Genomic DNA, 19,112 nt, shown 5'->3' with positions numbered 1-19,112 from the left:
TGGAAACAGGCCCTTCATAGTTATAGCGATACAGTGTGGAAACAGGCCCTTCACAGAGTCATAGAGTGATACAGTGTGGAAACAGACCCTTCATAGAATGATACAGTGTGGAAACATGCCCTTCATAGAATGATACAGTGTGGAAACAGGCCCTTCATAGAGTGATACAGTGTGGAAACAGGCCCTTCATAGAGTGATACATATGGGAGGAAATCGGAGCACCTGGAGATAACCCACGCGGTCACGGGGAGAACGTGCAAACTCCGTACAGACAGCGCCCGCAATCAGGATGGAACCCGGGTCTCTGGTGCTGTAAGGCAACAACTCTACCTCTGCACCACCCTAAAGGCACTCATTACCCTACACCTGAATCCCACAGGAGGTTTATACTCCACTACATGCTGACAGGAAACCATATCCCACTATCATAGAACAGAACACAGTACAGCACAGGAACAGGCCCTTCGGTCCACAATGGCATGCAGAACATGACGCTAAATTAAACTAATGTCCCCTGTCTGCATGTGATCCACACCCCTCTATTCTCTGCATATCCCCACGTCTATCGAAAAGCCTCTTAAATGCCACTATCATCTAGTGCCTCCACCACCGCTACCTCTGCTGCGTGTTCCAGATACCCATCACGGTGTAAACATCTTGCCCTGCACACATCCATTAAACCCTCCTCCTCTCGTCTTAAAGCTACACTTTCTAGACTTTGGCATTTCCACCTGGGGATAAAGGTTCCAACTCTCCACCATAGCTGTGCCTCTCCCAATCTGAGATGCTCCTATCAGGTCTCCCCTCAACCTCCAATGTCCCAGAAAACAACAATCCAAAACATCAGCCATCAGGAGAGAAAGATACAAAATGCTGGAGTAACTCAGCGCGTCAGGCAGCATCTCTGGAGAGAAGGATTGGTTCATTTTTTTTAATTTTTCTTCTTTCATTCTGAAGAAGGGTTCTGACCCGAGACGTCACCCATTCCTTTTCTCCAGAGATGCTGCCTGACCTGCTGAGTTACTCCAGCATTTTGTGAATAAATCGATTTGTACCAGCATCTGCAGTTATTTTCTTATACTACTTTATGCTCCATCGTGCTGTACGCACTCACCAAGCTCTGTCCCCCGCCACCATAACCTCATTTATTCTGCACCTTACCTCTGTCTGTCTTCATCCAGGCTGTTGATGATGGCGTTTCTTTGCTCAATGACGGTAATCAGCTCCTGCATCAGCTCCGCGTCCCGGCCCCGATCCTCGTCCGTCCAGTCTTTCTCTGCAGAGACACAGGTACGTGCGGCAGTGACCAGCCTGATGGGGCGGAGGCTGCGGTCGGGTTGCCCAGGGTCAGTGATCAGCCTTAGGAGGAGGGTGCGGTCGGATTGCCCAGGGTCAGTGATCAGCATGAGAGGTATTTATTTCTCTAAATGCTGGAGTAACTCAGCAGGTCAGGCAGCATCTCAGGAGAGAAGGAATGGGTGACGTTTCGGGTCGAGACCCTTCTTCAGACTGATGTCAGGGGGGCGGGACACAGGAAGGATATAGGTGGAGACAGGAAGATAGTGGGAGAACTGGGAAGGGGGAGGGGAAGAGAGGGACAGAGGAACTATCCGAGGAGGTGATCAGGTCCCCGCAGGGGCGCAGCGGTAGAGTTGCTGCCTCACAGTGCCAGAAACCCGGGTTCGATCCTGACCACGGGTGCTGTCTGTACGGAGTTTGTACGTTCTCCCCGTGACCTGCGCGGGTTTTTCCCCCGGTTTCCTCCCACACTCTCCAAAGACGTACAGGTCTGTAGGTTAATTGGCTTCGGTAAAAATTGTAAGTTGTCCCTAGTGTGGAGGATGGTGTTAGTGTGCGGGGATCGCTGGTTGGTGCGGACTCTAAACGAAAGTAAAGTCTAAATCAGCGTGAGGAGGCTGGGACTGTGACCGTGTGGTCCTGGTCAGTGTGTGGTGATCAGTGATCAGCCTGAGGGAGTTGGGGCAGTGGTTAGCAGTGGTTGGGTCAGTGATCAGTCTGTGGGGGCTGGAGCTGTGATCGGGCAGTTCTGATCAGCCTGAGATGATCAGTGATCAGCGTGAAGACGCTGGGCTGTGGTCAGCAAGGCCGGGGGTCATCGTGCAGCAGACACTGACCTGGTTTATTGAGAAGACAGCGCAGTTCATACTCCACGTCGGCCTGCCGCTCCTCCAGGTTCTGCTGCTTAAAGCTGAGGATTGAGAGAGGAATCACATTACCCTGGATGTCAGAGTGAGGGGCAGCAAAGAGAAAGGCTCTCAGCCATGTCTACTTGAAGTGTCAACAAACAGCTCTTGTCAAACTACAACATTAGATCGCTCCGTGATTCAACAGAGGGCGTGTGAGGAGGAGTGGAAGGGGGGGGTGGGCAGAGAGAAGAGGGGGCAGAGAGGAGGGGGGCAGAGAGGAGAGGAGAGAGAAGAGGGGGCAGAGAGGAGGGGGCAGAGAGGAGGGTGGGAGCAGAGAGGAGGGTGGGAGCAGAGAGGAGGGGGGGAGCAGAGAGGAGGGGGAGCAGAGAGGGGAGGCGAGAGAAGAGGGGGCAGAGAGGAGGGGGGGCAAAGAGAAGGGTCGGAGCAGAGAGGCGGGGGGGAGCAGAGTGGAAGGGGGCAGAGAGGAGAGGGGGGCAGAGAGGAGGGGCGAGCAGAGAGGCAGGGAGGAGCAGAGAGGTGGGGCGAGCAGAGAGCAGGGGGGGAGCAGAGAGGAGGGGCAGAGAGAAGAGGGGGGACAGAGCGAAGAGGGACAGAGCAAAGAGGGGCAGAGAGACGAGGGGGCAGAGAGAAGAGGGGGGGGCAGAGAGAAGAGGGAGAGCAGAGAGGAGGGGGGGCAGAGGGGACAGAAGGGAGGGGGGCAGAGGGGCGCAGAGGGAAGGGGGGGGCAGAGAGGATCGGCGGGGAAAAGGCCAGCTATAGAGGGGACAGAGCGCTGCAGGGCAGGAGGTCCTGAACCAGCACACAGACAGACACGAAGCACTCACGTGTACACTAGCTCAGACTCATGGCGAACCAGCAAGTGCTTCTCATGGATCAGTTTGAACCAGTCGACCAGAAGATCATCCTCGTCGTCATCTGGAGATGCAAATGTAAACCGCATGCTGACAGGTGACGTGACACAGCCTGATCTGTACTTCTGTGTGGTCCCAGCCCAAGTCCCCAAGCTTCGTGTACAGCTAGCAGTATGAATATGTGGGAAACGGGCGGCGTGGTGGCGCAGCGGTAGAGTTGCTGCCTTACAGCGAATGCAGCGCCGGAGACTCGGGTTCCATCCCGACTACGGGCACCGTCTGTACGGAGTTTGTACGTTCTCCCCGTGACCTGCGTGGGTTTTCTCCGAGATCTTCGGTTTCCTCCCACACTCCAAAGACGTACAGGTTTGTAGGTTAATTGACTTGGTGTTAATGTAAAAATTGTCCCTAGTGTGTGTAGGATAGTGTTAATGTGCGGGGATCGCTGGGCGGCGCGGACCCGGTGGGCCGAAGGGCCTGTTTCCGCGCTGTATCTCTAAATCTAAATCTAAAAATCTAAAAATGTGGAGTTCAGTGTAGTGGATGTTTATGTTAAATTTACTTAGTGTGGCGGTATGGTAACTGAAATTTCACTGTACCTTAATTGGTACATGTGACAATAAATTGAATCTTGAATTATCTAACTTCAAGTGCCCTTGCTCCCTCCCCCTCCCCCTCCTCCCCCCTCTCCCCTGTCCCCCTCCCCCCCCCCCTGTAAACAATATCATAAACGAGAGAAAAAAAGGTTCAGTGGGCGTACAAGGTCATAAGGAATAGGAGTAGAATTAAGCCATTCGGCCCATCAAGTCTATTCCGCCATTCAATCATGGCTGATCTAGCTCTCCCTCCTAACCCCATTCTCCTGCCTTCTCCCCTTAACCTCTGATACCCGTACTAATGAAGAATCTATCTATCTCTGCCTTAAACATATCCACTGACTTGGCCTCCACAGCCTTCTTTAGCAAAGAATTCCACAGATTCACTGCCCCCTGACTAAATAAATTTCTCATCTCCTTCCTAAAAGAACGTCCTTTAATTCTGAAGCTATGACCTCTAGTTCTAGACTCTCCCACATCCACTATCCAAGCCTTTTAATGAATGTAGATATACACGCACTCACAAATACCCATATATATATATGGACTTTTTTAGTCAGAGAGTGGTGAAGGTGTGGAATTCTCTGCCTCAGAAGGCAGTGGAGGCCAGTTCGTTGGATGCTTTCAAGAGAGAGCTGGATAGAGCTCTTAAGGATAGCGGAGTGAGGGGGTATGGGGAGAAGGCAGGAACGAGGTACTGATTGAGAGTGATCAGCCATGATCGCATTGAATGGCGGTGCTGGCTCGAAGGGCTGAATGGCCTACTCCTGCACCTATTGTCTATTGTCTATATCCTCCTATTGGTTCCATTTCCTGACGTACAGAAAATTCTATATCCAAGCCCGAGACCAGGGATTTGAACACGTCAATGTAGGCCGTCATCTCCGGACTGACATAAACACTGGATGGCCATCTGCGGAGATTAAACCGAGGCCCTGTCCACTTGCCCGGGCTACAGGAAGCGAGCGGGCAAGATCATCTCTGACCCCTCAAACTCTGAAGCACTTCCCTCTGGAAGGCGACTCCGGACGGTCAAAGCAGCCGCAGCCAGACATAAAAACAGCTTTTTTTCCGCGAGTAGTAGCTCTACTCAACAGCCAAAGGTCTGCAGTCTCTTTTTGCTTTGGTTTATTTCACTGACATGTTTAAACCGTAATGTTGTACTCTTAATGTTTGATGCTTTATTGTTTACTGTATGTTCGTGTTGTTACTTGCAAGCGGAGCACCAAGGCACATTCCTTGTATGTGTACATACTTGGCCAATAAATGTATTCATTCATTCATTCATTCAACGTCATTGAACAGTAGGAGAGTTATCCCCTCGATACGTTCAATGCTGATCCCTCATCCGCAGTGAGCTGAAGGACTAGTCATCATACGGTTGGGCACGGGAGCTTGGCACCCAGAAACAGGCCGCCCCTTTCCCTGTACTTCGACAACTCTAAAGCTGCCCTTCCACGCGAGTCCTTCAGCCCACGTTCCCGGCCCGGCCCACGTTCCCGGCCCGGCTCAGGGAGTGTTTGCTGGACTCACCGTTTTCGCAGTTGCGGAGTTTTTGCTCCAGAGCCACCCCGCGGAGCTCCAGCTCGTCCAGCCGCAGCTCCAGGTTTTCCAGCTCCCCTTGGATACTCTCTTCGGGAATGTACTGGTTTGCGTGCACCTGGTCGATGGCCACAGTGGACGAGAAAAAGATCAGCGAAATCAAACAAGGTCACACGTGCTTCCAGTTAGAGGAGAAGACTTTTCTGGCAGGGGGAGAGTCCAAGACCGGAAGGCACAGACAGCCGCAGAATAAGAGGACGTACCTTTAAGCTGGAGATGAGGAGGAATTTCCTTCGGCAGAGACAATAGAATATAGGTGCAGGAGTCGGCCATTCGAGCCAGCACCACCATTCAATGTGATCATGGCTGATCATTCTCAATCAGTACCCCGTTCCTGCCTTCTCCCCATACCCCCTGACTCCGCTATCCTTAAGAGCTCTATCTAGCTCTCTATTGAATGCATTCAGAGAATTGGCCTCCATTGCCTTCTGAGGCAGAGAATTCCACAGATTTACAACTCTCTGACTGAAAAGATTTTTCCTCATCTCCGTTCTAAATGGCCTACCCCATATTCTTAAACTGTGGCCCCTGGTTCTGGACTCCCCCAACATTGGGAACATGTTTCCTGCCTCTAACGTGTCCAACCCCTTAATAATCATATGTTTCGATAAGATCCCCTCTCATCCTTCTAAATTCCAGTGTATACAAGCCTAGTGTATCTGTGGAAACACTGGTGAATCTGTGGAAATCACTGCCACAGACGGCAGTGGAGCCAAGTCTTTGGGTATTTTTAAAGCAGGGATTGATAGGTTCTTGATTCGCAAGGGCGTGAAAGGTTACGGGGAGAAGGCAGGAGATTGGGGTAGAGGGGAAAATCGATAACCCACGACTTAATGATGGAGTCAACTCGATAGGCCGAATGGTCTAATTCTCCCCCTATGTCTTATTGTCTTAAGTAATTAAAATTCCTCATTCTTATTTAACATTTTTTACTAATTTCCTTAATTTGTTTGCATATTCCCCCCCCCCCCATTCTCCGACTACTACATGAGTTGGGGGCGGTTTGCTGTGTTACATAGTAAAAAAATAGGAGGAGGCCATGTGGCCCTTCAAGCCAGCACCGCCATTCATTGTGATCATGGCTGATCATCCACAATCAGTAACCCGTGTCTACCTTCTCCCCATATCCCTTGATTCCGCTAGCCCCTAGAGCTCTATCTAACTCTCTTTTAAATCCATCCAGTGAATTGGCCTCCAATGCCTTCTGTGGCAGAGAATTCCACAAATTCACAACTCTCTGGGTGAAAAAGTTTCTTCTCGCCTCAGTTTTAAATAGCCTCCCCTTTATTCTTAGACTATGGTCCCTGGTTCTGGACTCCCCCAACATTATGAACATTTTTCCTGCATCTAGCTTGTCCAGTCCTTTTATAATTTTATACGTCTCTATAAGATCCCCTCTCATCCTTCTAAACTCCAGTGAATACAAGCCCAGTCTTTCCAATCTTTCCTCATATGACAGTCCCGCCATCCCAGGGATTAACGTCGTGTACATACGCCGCGCTGCCTCAATAGCAAGGACGTCCTTCCTCAAATTAGGAGACCAAAACTGCACACAATACTCCAGATGTGGTCTTACCAGGGCCCTATACAAATTTGCTTCTATTATTGATCCTTTTCTCTTCTGTTGAGCTCTGCCACTTCACCTCCTTTTTTATCCCCTGTATCCTTTGTAAACGTTCTATTTTTAATTTTGAATTGTGATTTTTCTTTAAGCATGCTCCAATCTTTGCTGTGTCTGGATTTTATAAACGCATGATTGCCTCTAACTTCTGTTTTATCACAGACACTGGCACCAAAGATGGTTTGACAAATTAATTCATGTTCAATAGGATTTTCTCTTTATGGTTAAACATTATGATCAACTAGACGAGACTCTTAGTCTTATGTAGGAAGGAACTGCAGATGCTGGTTTAAACCGAAGATAGACACAAAAAGCTGGAGTAACTCAGCTGAACGGGCAGCATCTCCGGAGGGAAGGAATGGGTGACGTTTTGGGTCGGGACACTTCCCTGAAGAAGTTGTAGAAGGATTTGCTTCCAATTAAGCAACACAAGGACATAGAATCGGGCCGGGTGGCAGAGTGGTACTTCTTCAGAGAAGGGTCTCGACCTGAAACATCACCCATTCCTTCTCTCCAGAGATGCTGCCTGTCCCGCTGAGTTGCTCCAGCTTTTTGTGTCTAGCCATGATTGAATGGCAGAGTAGACTTGATGGGTTGAGTGGCCTAATTCTGTTCAAAAAATGCTGGAGTAACTCAGCAGGTCAGGCAGCATCTCAGGAGAGAAGGAATGGGTGACGTTTCGGGTCGAGACCCTTCTTCAGACTGATGTCAGGGGGCGGGACAAAGGAAGGATATAGGTGGAGACGGGAAGATAGAGGGAGATCTGGGAAGGGGGAGGGGAAGAGAGGGACAGAGGAACTATCTAAAGTTGGAGAAGTCAATGTTCACACCGCTGCCCAAGCTAAATATGAGGTGCTGTTCCTCCAATTTCCGGTGGGCCTCACTATAGCACTGGTGGAGGCCCATGACAGAAAGGTCAGACTGGTAGTGGGAGGGGGAGTTGAAGTGCTCAGCCACCGGGAGATCAGGTTGGTTAATTAGGACTGAGCGAAGGTGTTGAGTGAAACGATCGCCGAGCCTGCGTTTGGTTTCGCCGATGTAAAGAAGTTGACATCTGGAGCAGCGGATGCAATAGATGAGGTTGGAGGAGGTGCAGGTGAACCTCTGTCTCACCTGGAAAGACTGTTTGGGTCCTTGGATAGAGTTGAGGGGGGAGGTAAAGGGACAGGTGTTGCATCTCGTGCGGTTGCAGGGGAAAGTGCCCGGGGATGGGGTGGTTTGGGTAGGAAGGGACGAGTGGACCAGATTCTGTTCCGATCACTTATGATCTTAGAGGGAAGGTGTGACTGCTGGAAGCCCTGATTTGTACCTACCTTGCGTTTGATGAGTGGGAACCCGTGGCCTGGTGCCGGAGGGCGGGCTGGCTTCGGCCCTCTCCGTGGTCTGAGTGGGGCCATACCTCCGGCCGGGGAGGATTTTCTGTCAAATGGATTTTCTTTGCAAGACGACTGCAAAAAGAACATTTAATTTTCTGATCAAAGGTTGCGCGAATGCGTGGGAGAGATCCGATTAGCCTCATGAATCGGCTAACAAAGCTCGCTTATCACGCCTTTCCAATGTCCTGACATATTACATGAGACACACAAAGCCAATTTGTTAGTCCCAGTCGGCGCTTGGCAAGCACGAGTCAGAGTCACGGGACAGTTGGAAGAGAACCTTTGATTTACGCAGAATGAGAAAAGTTAGCATGCCTCCAAAGACACTTACAAACATGTACAGATGCACCGTAGAAAGCCTACTGTCTGTCGGCTTGCATCACAGCTTGCTTTGGGAACAGCTCTGACCAAGAAATTGCAGAGAGCTGTGGATGCAGCCCAGTCCATCACACAGATCAGGCGTTCACCATCGACTCCATCGATACTTCATGCAGCTTCAGAAAAGCAGGCAACATAACTCAAAAGAATTCTCCCACCCCGATCATTCCTTCCTCCGCCCCCTTCCATCAGGCAGAAGACAGAGAAGCGTACACTTCCAGCCTGGGGAACGGCTTCTTCCCCTCTGTTACCAGGCTTCCGAATGGTCCATCCATGAGCCTCTACCCCATTGCAGACATTGGACTTTGGCTATGGAATTGGCGTGCTCCAATGCGGAGAACTATATTAGTTTAGTTTAGAGATACAGCGCGGAAACAGGCCCTTCGGCCCACCGGGTCCGCGCCGACCAGCGATCCCCGCACACTAACACTACCCTATACCCACCAGGGACAATTTTTACATTTACCAAGCTAATTAACCTACAAACCTGTACATCTTTGGAGTGTGGGAGGAAACCGAAGATCTCGGAGAAAACCCACGCAGGTCACGGGGAGAACGTACAAACTCCATACAGACAGCACCCGTAGTCGGGATGGAACCCGGGTCTCCGGCGCTGCATTCGCTGTAAGGCAGCAACTCTACCGCTGCACCACCCTATCTCTGTACTCTATCTTCCTCTTTACTCTACATGTCGTACTTGAGTTTGGCTTGATTGTATTTACGCATAGTATTGTCTGGTCTGGTCAGATAGCATGCAGGACAAAGCTCTTCACCGAACCTTGGTGACAATAGTAAACCTAAATCCAAGAACCCCCTATAGTGAGATCCAACTTCTTCTGAACATTATATGTCTACAACAAGAATTGTCAACGTCACCTGCACTTGATCAAGCTGCACATATGAAAGTTAAATACAACGTTAGTACAGGGAACAGGGGTCAGCCCGTACACCGGCACTATCCTACACACGGGGGACAATTTACAATCTTTACCGAAGCTAATTAACCTACAAACCTGTACGTCTTTGGAGTGTGGGAGTAAAACTAGAGCACCTGGAGAAAACCCACGCGGTCACAAGGAGAACGTACAAACTCTGTACAGACAGCACCCGTAGACAGGATCGAACCTGGGTCTCTGGGGCTGTAAGGCAGCAGCTCGACCGCTGCACCACCCCTTCATTCAAATAAGAAACGTCGAATCAGAAGGGGCTGAGTTTGGAGGCAGGCACAGGCTGAGTGGAAGATCTTGAAGTTGTGACTCATACACATTTACAGCGCTGGAAGGCCATCATGTCCACGCGGGCTAAAGATCAACTTTCAGATTGACCGCACTCCCCAGGATCAGTGCCGAGACTGAAAAACACTGCACTCTGAATTACGAACCTGCTTCTGCGAACTGGCAGCAGCCGCAGTCAGCAAGCAAGATGGATGAATGGGACTCGGTACTAATTAAGGTGCAGGCACAGCACGGCATAATCTCACAGCTGTGACGTAAAATGGCAAAGGATGGCCAGGAACACATTGGAACAGTCAATCGTGGATGTAGCAAAGGAATGAGAAGTTTCAGAGCTGATGAGCGGAGGCAGTACAGAATGGGGAGATGCTCTGGAAGTAGAGTCTCGGTGATAATCGCGTGGTTGTAGTCAGAACTCAGGATTACTAAACTGAGCTTCCGGCAATTTACCCAGTGCTTCATCAGGTAATGCCTTTGCAATCTAAACATCCGTCCACATTGTGGGAGAGTCTAAGACCAGAGACCACAGCCTCAGAATGATAGGGTGTACTTTTAGAAAGGAGATGAGGAGGTGCTCCTTGGTTAGAGGGTGGTGAATCTGTGGAATTCATTGCCAAAGGCAGCTGTGGAGGCCAAGTCAATGGAGGCCTGCCCCTCGACTCAGTGCAGGCGGTGGGAGAGAGGAGGATGATGGCAAAGTTAACATTGCTGCTGGACAACGACTCCCACCCCATACAGGACACTGTCACTGCACTGAGTAGCTCCTTCAGTGACAGACTCCTTCACCCCAAGTGCGTGAAGGAGAGATATAGGAGGTCCTTCCTACCCGCTGCTGTGAGACTGCACAACCAGCACTGCTCCCAGCAGACGAGTCAACAGTAACAGCTAAGGAATACAATTTATCCTTGTCTTTACTTTTATTTATAATGAATGATCTCTTGCTGTCCACTTTGCTGCTGTAACACTGTAAATTTCCCCAGTGTGCGACGAATAAAGGAATATATTGTTATTATTATCTCCGGTTTCCTCCCACACTCCAAAGAAGTGCAGGTTCGTAGGTTAATTGGCTTGGTATAGTTGTAAATTGTCCCTAGTGTGTGTAGGATAGTGTTAGTGTACGGGGATCGCTGGTCAATGCAGACTCGGTGGGCCGAAGGTCTCTAAACTAAACTAGACAAGCCCACATTTATTTCCATTCCTCTGTCCACGCATTTTTATTCATCTCTCCAGAGAAACGAAACCAGATTCAACAGGCACGATCCATCCTTTATAAATTCCCTCTGTCTCTCTCAGATAAGCTGAACATTTTCATTTATTCTTTATTTAATGATGCACCATCACCACACCTACCTTTGGCTGGTCATAGCCGGCAGCTTTTAATCTGTTGGGTTCAGGAGATGGATGACGTGGGGAAGCGGGAGGTTTAGGGGGAGGTCGGTGATAGCCGAGTGGCACTGGTCCTTCATTAGATGTTGTGCTGGACTCTTTGGTTGCTGGGCTCCCACTAGCCACCTCCGGGCTCGTGACGGTCACTGCTGGGCTCCCACTAGCCGCCTCCGGGCTCGTGGCGGTCACTGCTGGGCTCCCACTAGCCACCTCCGGGCTCGTGACGGTCACTGCTGGGCTCCCACTAGCCAACTCCGGGCTCGTGACGGTCACTGCTGGGCTCCCACTAGCCAACTCCGGGCTCGTGACGGTCACTGCTGGCCACTCACTAGCCGCCTCCGGGATCCCGCCGGCCACCGTTGGAGTTTCGCCGGACGTCTCTGGAGTCTTGTCTGCTGGACTTGTGCCAGCCAATTCCGGGCTCCCACTAGCCACAGCTGGGCTCTCAATAGTCACCTCTGGAGCCTCACTGGTCACCTCTGGAGCCTCGCCCTCTGGGCTCCTGCCAGGGCTGTCCTCAAACCTCCTGCGTAGTTCTGGAGTAGACTTTGCGGAGCTCCCTGGAATGCTCTCCATGCTGAGGGAAGGGGAAGGGCTGGTTGTTGGGGTGTGGGTGAGGACAGAGCGCTGGGCTGAAAGAGATTGATAACTCGATTTGCATTTAAAGTTCAGGAATGAAATAAATATATAAAGTTAAATGCTGTGTGAAGGGAGGAACTGCAGATGCTGGTGTAAACCAAAGACAGACACAAAATGCTGGAGTAACTCAGTGGGACAGGCAGCATCTCTGGAGAATTGTTTCGGGTGGAGACCCTTCAAACATCACCCATTCCTTCTCTCCAGAGATGCTGCCTGACCCGCTGAGTTACTCCAGCTTTTTGTGTCCGTCTTCAAGTTAACTGTGATGATTATTTAATAATTCAACTAATAAATATGTTCTTCTTTCTTAATACCTGAACTGATGTACAGCACTTTGGTCAACGTTTTTAAATGTGCTATACAAATACAATTGACTTGACTTGACTTCTGTTAAAGTGTTCAAATGCAATTCAGTCAGGAACAATAATTAGCATTTTTTTTAGCATAATTCTCATCAGTCTGAAGAAGGGTCTCGAGCCGAAATGTCACCCATTCCTTCTCTCCAGAGATGCTGCCTGACCTGCTGAGTTACTCCAGCATTTTGTGTCTATCTTCGGTTTAAACCAGCTTCTGCAGTTCCTTCCTACACATAATAATTAGCATTCCCACTATGTATAATCACATAGTACCATTTAACACATTGTGGAGAGCCTCTGTAGGAAGACTGGAACTATTATTACTGTTTAAATACTCAACAACTTTTTCAATGTCAGTCTTTAGTGTCTACTTTGCTAAAATCTTACATAATCTTATTATGGGAATGTCTGAGGATGGATTTTGCCAGGAAAGGATGAATATAAAATAACAGACACAGAAGAGAAATTAAAATAAACGCAAGAAATTGAACAAACTAGATTAGGTATAGTCAAATCCCCACAATCTGATGATGACCAGCTGAAGTGAAGTACAGTAAACCCTCGTTATAATGGAACACAAGGTGGAGGGGAAGGGGTGTTCATTATCACCGATTGTAGCCGGGTAACTGAGTAAGAGATTGTCATTATATAAGCAGCAGAAACAAACTATTGCAGTTGCTGGTTGATATACAAAAGGAATCTAAATGCTGGAGTAACTCAGCAGGTCAAGCAGCGTCTCTGGAGGACAAGGATAGGTGACTTTTTGGGTCGAGACCCTTCTTCAGACTCTCGGTCCGAAACTGGGCCTGGAATCCAGGTGAGTTGTCGGCCCTGAGGGGAGAGGAGAGGATCGGCGGAGTCAAAGGTCGCGGCCCGTGGGCGGACGGAGGGTCGGCGGTGATCAGTAGGCTGTGTGGCCTGGAAGCGGCGTGAGCCGGGGGTGTCACGGGGCAGCCAATGCTGCAAGCTGCCGGGAGTGGCGCGGGGCAGCCGACGGTAGGTCTGTCTGCTATAACCAAAATCCATTATAAAGAGGCCCGTTAAAGCGAGGCCTCCCCTCTCCCCCTCCAACCACTCATCCCCACTCCATCCCCCCTTATCCTCCCTCCTCCCCTCCCTCCATTCCCCCTCCCTCCCTCCTTTCCCCCCCTCCGCCCTTCCTCCTCCCCCCTCCCCTACCCCCCCACTCCATCCCCCTAAACCCCCCTTATCCTCCCTCCTCTCCATCCCCATCTCCTCCACCCCCCCTACTCTCCCCCCCCCCCCCATTTCATCCCCCTCAACCCCCTTATCCTCCCTCCTTCCGGGCAAAGCCAGAATGCATTGCCATGGGTGGTGGTGGAGGTAGATGTGATAGTGGTATTTAAGAGGCTTACAGATAAGCCCGTGGAAGTGCAGGGAATAGAGGGATATGGATCACGTGCAGGCAGATGAGATCAGTTTAACTTGGTATCACGTGCGGTCGTGTGGAAATTACTGATGTTCGCGAAAACCATCTATTTCATCGTACTCCACTCTGTTTAAGGAGAGATAAACCAGGGCACGATATGTTTTGATTCCATGTTGAATGTCACAAAAACTAAGGAGCTGATTGTGGACTTTAGAAGCGCTCAACATCCGAGGACGTACACGCCACTGGAGATAAATGGGATTACAGTGGACAGGGTGAGCAGCTTTAAATACCTGGGAGTCCACATCACAGAGGATCTGACATGGACAACACACATTGCCGCACTGGTGAGTAAGGCAAGGCAGCGCCTTTACCACCTCAGACAGTTGAGGAAATTCAGAGTGTCTCTGAGAATCCTTCATTGCTTCTACTCTGGGGCTGTAGAATGCATCTTCTCCGGCAACATCTCAATCTGGTTTGGGATCAGCTCTGCCCAGGACAGGAAGGCTCTGCGGAGAGTAGTGCGTTCGGCTGAACGCACTATGGGAACTACACTCGCCCCCCTGCAGGACCTATACATCAGGAGGTGCAGATCCAGCCAGCAACATTATGGGGGACCCCTACCACCCCAGCAACGGACTGTTCCAGCTGCTACGGTCAGGCAAACACCTCCGCTGTCACGCTGTGAAAACAGAGAGGACGAGATGGATTTTTTTCCCACAGGCCATCAGGCCAGTTAAGTCTTATATCACCAGGGACTAATTTACTGTATTAATTTATTTTTTGTGTTGTATCTTTAAAAAAAAAAATCTATTCTGTTTGTAGTTAAGCACATTCCGCAGGCATTGCCACTTTCATTTCACTGCACATCTTGTATATGTATGTGACAAATAAAGTAGACTTGACTTGATGTTATCAGAATCCATTATTAGGAGCCGTTCCATGTTGACACAGGTATGCGCACACCAGTGCCAAATGCTTGGACTTCTATTGAACCAACATGAACAGTGTGAAGAGGTCACTGATGTGCATCTCTGGCAGTTACTGACCCTCACTGCCGTCAAAATAGATATACCTTAAACGATTCAAAGAGATTTAGAGGTTTTGCCTGCCAAGCTTTGATTCCAGTTTATTGAGACTAAATTTATCATCATCCCACTGAATCTCCTCCTTCTCAGACTGACTATTGTTACCGTGGAGTGGTATACATCCTTTTCCAGTTATTCTAAATTTACAGCGGCCACTTCCTCAATGTTCCCCTGATAGTTTCTCCAGTTGGCCTGGCTCATTTCCCAAAGCCCACCACTGCTACCTCCCCTTTGTTGAGACAGAAATGCACTGGTCAAGAAAGTTTCTCTGAACGGTCATCAGATATTCTTCTTCTTTGCCACTTGTGTGATTGCGAGCCATCTCAAAACAGACATTTGCATTTCCCCCATTATCACTACTTTAGTTTAGTTTTAGTTTCGAGATACCATGCGGAAGCAGGCCCTTCGGCCCACCGAGCCGACGCCGACCAGCAATCCCCGCACACTAGAGACAATTTACTACTTTTTTACTGAAGCCAATTAACCTACAAAACCCACACGTCTTTGGAGTTTGGGGGGAAACCGGAGCACCCGGAGAAAACCCACGCATTCGCTGGGAGAACGTACAGACTCCTTACAGACAGCACCCGTTGTCAGGATCGAACCCGGGTCTCTGGTGCTGTGAGGCAGCAACTCTACCACTGCTCCCTTGTATCTCTATGTTTTCTCCACAATCTTGTTCCCAGCGGTTGACTGCCTATAGTGTGATTCTATGTGGTTATTTTTGCCTGCAGCAGCCTATTTTTATGTACCTCTTGTACATGTACCTTAAACCTTGGGTTTTCTTGTACTCTGAGATTAGTCCTTTCCAAAACACACTATTTCTCTTCCATTTATCTCTTCCAATCTTTTCTATGCTTTTCCCCCCTCCCCTTGCAACACTACCTCCCAGTGGCCAAATCCCTGCCAAATTACTTTAAAGCTCTCCAAAAAAGACCAGTGAACCTTCCAGTGGGGATGTGTTGGAAAGAACTGCAGATGCTGGTTTAAATCCAAGGTAGACACAAAATACTGGAGTAACTCAGCGGGACTGAAGTCTGAAGAAGGGTCTCGACCCGAAACGTCACCCATTCCTTCTCTCCAGAGATGCTGCCTGACCCGCTGAGTTACTCCAGCATCCTGTGTCCACCTTCCTATGGGGATGTGCTGAAAGGAGCTGCAGATGCGGGTATATACCAAAGATAGACACAAAGTGCTGGACGCCAGCAGATCAGGCAGCATCTCCGGAGAAAAAGGATGGGTGATGCTTCGGGTCTGAAGAAGGGTCCCAACCCAAAACATCACCCATCATTTTCCTCAATAGATGTGCCTGCCGCATTGAGTTACTCCAGCACTGTGTGTCTATCTTCCTGTGAGGAACACGGATGCAACTCTGTTAGATTGCAATCTGCCTGAACTGTTGAGTCACACCTCCCCAAATTCATTCCAAAGCTCCAGGAATGTAAAGAGTTCCCTCTTCCAACATTTGTTTGTGCATTCCATCTATTTCATCATAACTAGGGCGGCACGGTGGCGCAGCGGTAGAGTTGCTGCCTTACAGCGAATGCAGCGCCGGAGACTCAGGTTTGATCCTGACTACGGGCGCCGTCTGTACGGAGTTTGTACGTTCTCCCCGTGACCTGCGTGGGTTTTCTCTGAGATCTTCGGTTTCCTCCCACACTCCAAAGACGTATGTAGGTTAATTGGCTGGTTAAAATGTAAAAATTGTCCCTAGTGTGTGTAGGATAGTGTTAATGTGCGGGGATCGCTGGGCGGCGCGGACTCGGTGGGCTGAAGGGCCTGTTTCCGCGCTGTATCTCTAAATCTAAATCTAAATCTAAATCCACTGAAGAGAACTCGTTTGGTTTATTCTCTCTCCGTGACTCTGTAAGCCACTTTAAATCCATTTAATCTCAACTTTACTGGTTGTAGGAGCCATTTATCTTTAGGCTAGCTACTGTTGGCATATTATATTATTTTGTCTACATATATCGTGCCGTATTATTTTGGACACTTGGGGCGGCCATTAGATGCACAGGGTGGTGTATATCTATGGGCAGAAGGGACATGGAGGGAGAGCATACAGTTCTCACCAGACCTGGACAGACCAACGACTGGACAGACCTGAGACCTGGGACGGAGCAGCCAGCTACAACTTGTATGCGGAGTAAAGAAAGTCTGGTATGTTCATCTCCTTGTCTGTACAACTACTTCAATAAACAACTAATTAAACTGGAAATAACGACTGGATGATCTGTTCTGTTGGGTCTGAGTAAGATCACTCCGACTCCCCATGTAGTAATGGCAATTGGAAAAGAAGTCATTGGAAAAGTCGGAAAGTTGCCGTTACACTGGTGAAAGACCCAAAATGTAATTCTGGTCCTCTCTACAGATGTTACCAAAGCTGCTGAACATTTCCTACTTTTGTTGTTTCGGAACTTCCAATACCTGGAGTATTTAGCCTTTATTGTCCTGGTGTGTGTGGAACGTGGCGTACGTTAACGTGTCTGAATATCTTCCACTGAATGCTCTCATTGCTCAATGCTACAAAGATATAGTGCCGACTCTTTCGAGGGGAAAGGAATAGTTATTTTCTCAACTAATTATACATCTTTTTGGGACGTTCGTCCAACACCCAATAAATAATAGAAAAAACACAAAGTGCTGGAGTAACTCAGTGGGTCGGACCGCATCGCTAGAAGACATGGATCAGTGTGGTTTTGGATCAGGACCCTTCTTCAGACTTCCTGCACCCTTCTTCTTGGTCTGAACAGTCTGACGATGGATTCCAACCCGAAATGTCACCCATCCTTTTTCTCCAGTGATGCTGCCTGCCCCGCCGAGTTACTCCAGCATTTTGTGTCCATCTTCTCAATGACACGGACCCTTCTTCAGACTCATGAAGGGTCCATGAAGAAAGGCAGCAGCCGGCCTGAAACATCACCCATTCCTTCTCTCCAGAGATGCTGCCTGACCCGCTGAGTTACTCCAGTATTTGGTGTCTACCTTCGGTGTAAACCAGCATCTGAAGTTCCTTCCTACACGTCTTCCAGAGATGCTGCCTGACCAGATGAGTTACTCCAGCACTGAGTGTAAACCAGCATCAGTTCATCGTGCCGACACAATAAATACCACAGCTGCCTCCCCGTCACTGCGAGTTACCAGACTTCAAATAATCGTGGAAATAATCTTCTAGGAACACATCCTTTCTCAGATACATCCCAGAAAGTCCACGTGAACAGGCAGCACATGGTGGACTGGCTCACCTGAGGGTGATGCATTTGGTGCAGGGGGTGCTGGCCGTTTCCTGATCTTCGGGCTGCTAGCTGTCTGAATACCGTACCACGGGTGGGTAGGTTTGGGGTCGGTATCGGTCAGTTTCTCAGACACGTCGCTTGTTTCCTCATCGTCCACTTCGAAGGGGTTTAGGGTGCGGCTCTCGCCCGTCTCCCGCTGCGGGTTGCTGGGGCTAGGCCGCCTCCCAGGCCGGGGCGGGGCGGGCCTCCTCTTCGGCTCAGTGTTCACCAGCAAAAGCCACGGCGGGTCTTTCGGCTTGGCTTCGCCTTTCCTGCTCGAAACACATAATGTATCAGGGACCAGGACACAACAGCACCTCCTCTTAAAATGATCTCATTTTCTTTCTGCAGACACATTTTTGATCCTGCATAATCTTAATCAAAATAATTACAAGTGTAAAGATATGAGAAGTGACAGGATCAAGATGTGCCTTGTAACCTCGTACACAAGACAAAAGTACCCATGCAGGTCTTAAATGTACTTGTCTGTAAACACTGACAGTGGTACAATCATTTTAGATTTAGAGATACAGCGCGGAAACAGGCCCTTCGGCCCACCGAGTCTGCGCCGCCCAGCGATCCCCGCACATTAACACTATCCTGCACACACTAGGGACAATTTTCACATTTACCCAGTCAATTAACCTACATACCTGTACGTCTTTTACAAAGGTAAGTTTGCAGGATGAATACAGGTTGTTCACCAATTTTTCGGCACCCTTAGTTCCAGAGCCTTTACAAATGGCCTACCCCTTATTCTTAAACTGTGGTCCAGAACCAGGGGCCACAGTTTAAGAATAAGGGGTAGGCCATTTAGAAATGAGACGAGGAAAAACTTTTTCAGTCAGAGAGTTGTGAATCTGTGGAATTCTCTGCCTTAGAAGGCAGTGGAGGCCAATTCTCTGAATGCATTCAAGAGAGAGCTAGATAGAGCTCTTAAGGATAGCGGAGTCAGGGGGTATGGGGAGAGGGCAGGAGCGTGGTACTGATTGAGAATGATCAGCCATGATCACATTGAATGGTGATGCTAGCTCGAAGGGCCGAATGGCCTCCTCCTGCACCTATTGTCTATTGTCTTTCTGAATTAGGCCATTTGGCGCATCAAGTCCACTCCGCCATTCAATCATGGCCGATCTATCTCTCCCTCCTAACCC

At 49.4% G+C, this 19,112-nt stretch overlaps 1 protein-coding gene across 1 annotated transcript in view; it reads right to left on the bottom strand.

Moving 5' to 3' along the window:
* The window catches only part of micall1a (MICAL-like 1a), a 122,538-nt gene that overhangs the window by 8,435 nt on the left and 94,991 nt on the right, over positions 1-19,112 (bottom strand). The window contains exons 8-14 of the mRNA XM_078430329.1: positions 17,929-18,230; positions 11,175-11,842; positions 8,152-8,286; positions 5,149-5,275; positions 2,993-3,083; positions 2,136-2,209; positions 1,162-1,276 (exon numbers count right to left, since the gene is read on the bottom strand). Coding sequence (XP_078286455.1) covers positions 1,162-1,276; positions 2,136-2,209; positions 2,993-3,083; positions 5,149-5,275; positions 8,152-8,286; positions 11,175-11,842; positions 17,929-18,230 — 1,512 coding nt within the window. The remainder of the gene's footprint in view (positions 1-1,161; positions 1,277-2,135; positions 2,210-2,992; positions 3,084-5,148; positions 5,276-8,151; positions 8,287-11,174; positions 11,843-17,928; positions 18,231-19,112) is intronic.

Source organism: Rhinoraja longicauda, chromosome 40 (genome assembly GCF_053455715.1).
Source record: "Rhinoraja longicauda isolate Sanriku21f chromosome 40, sRhiLon1.1, whole genome shotgun sequence".
Classification (NCBI taxonomy): Eukaryota; Metazoa; Chordata; class Chondrichthyes; order Rajiformes; family Arhynchobatidae; genus Rhinoraja; species Rhinoraja longicauda.
This window is presented reverse-complemented; position numbering and strand designations above follow the sequence as displayed.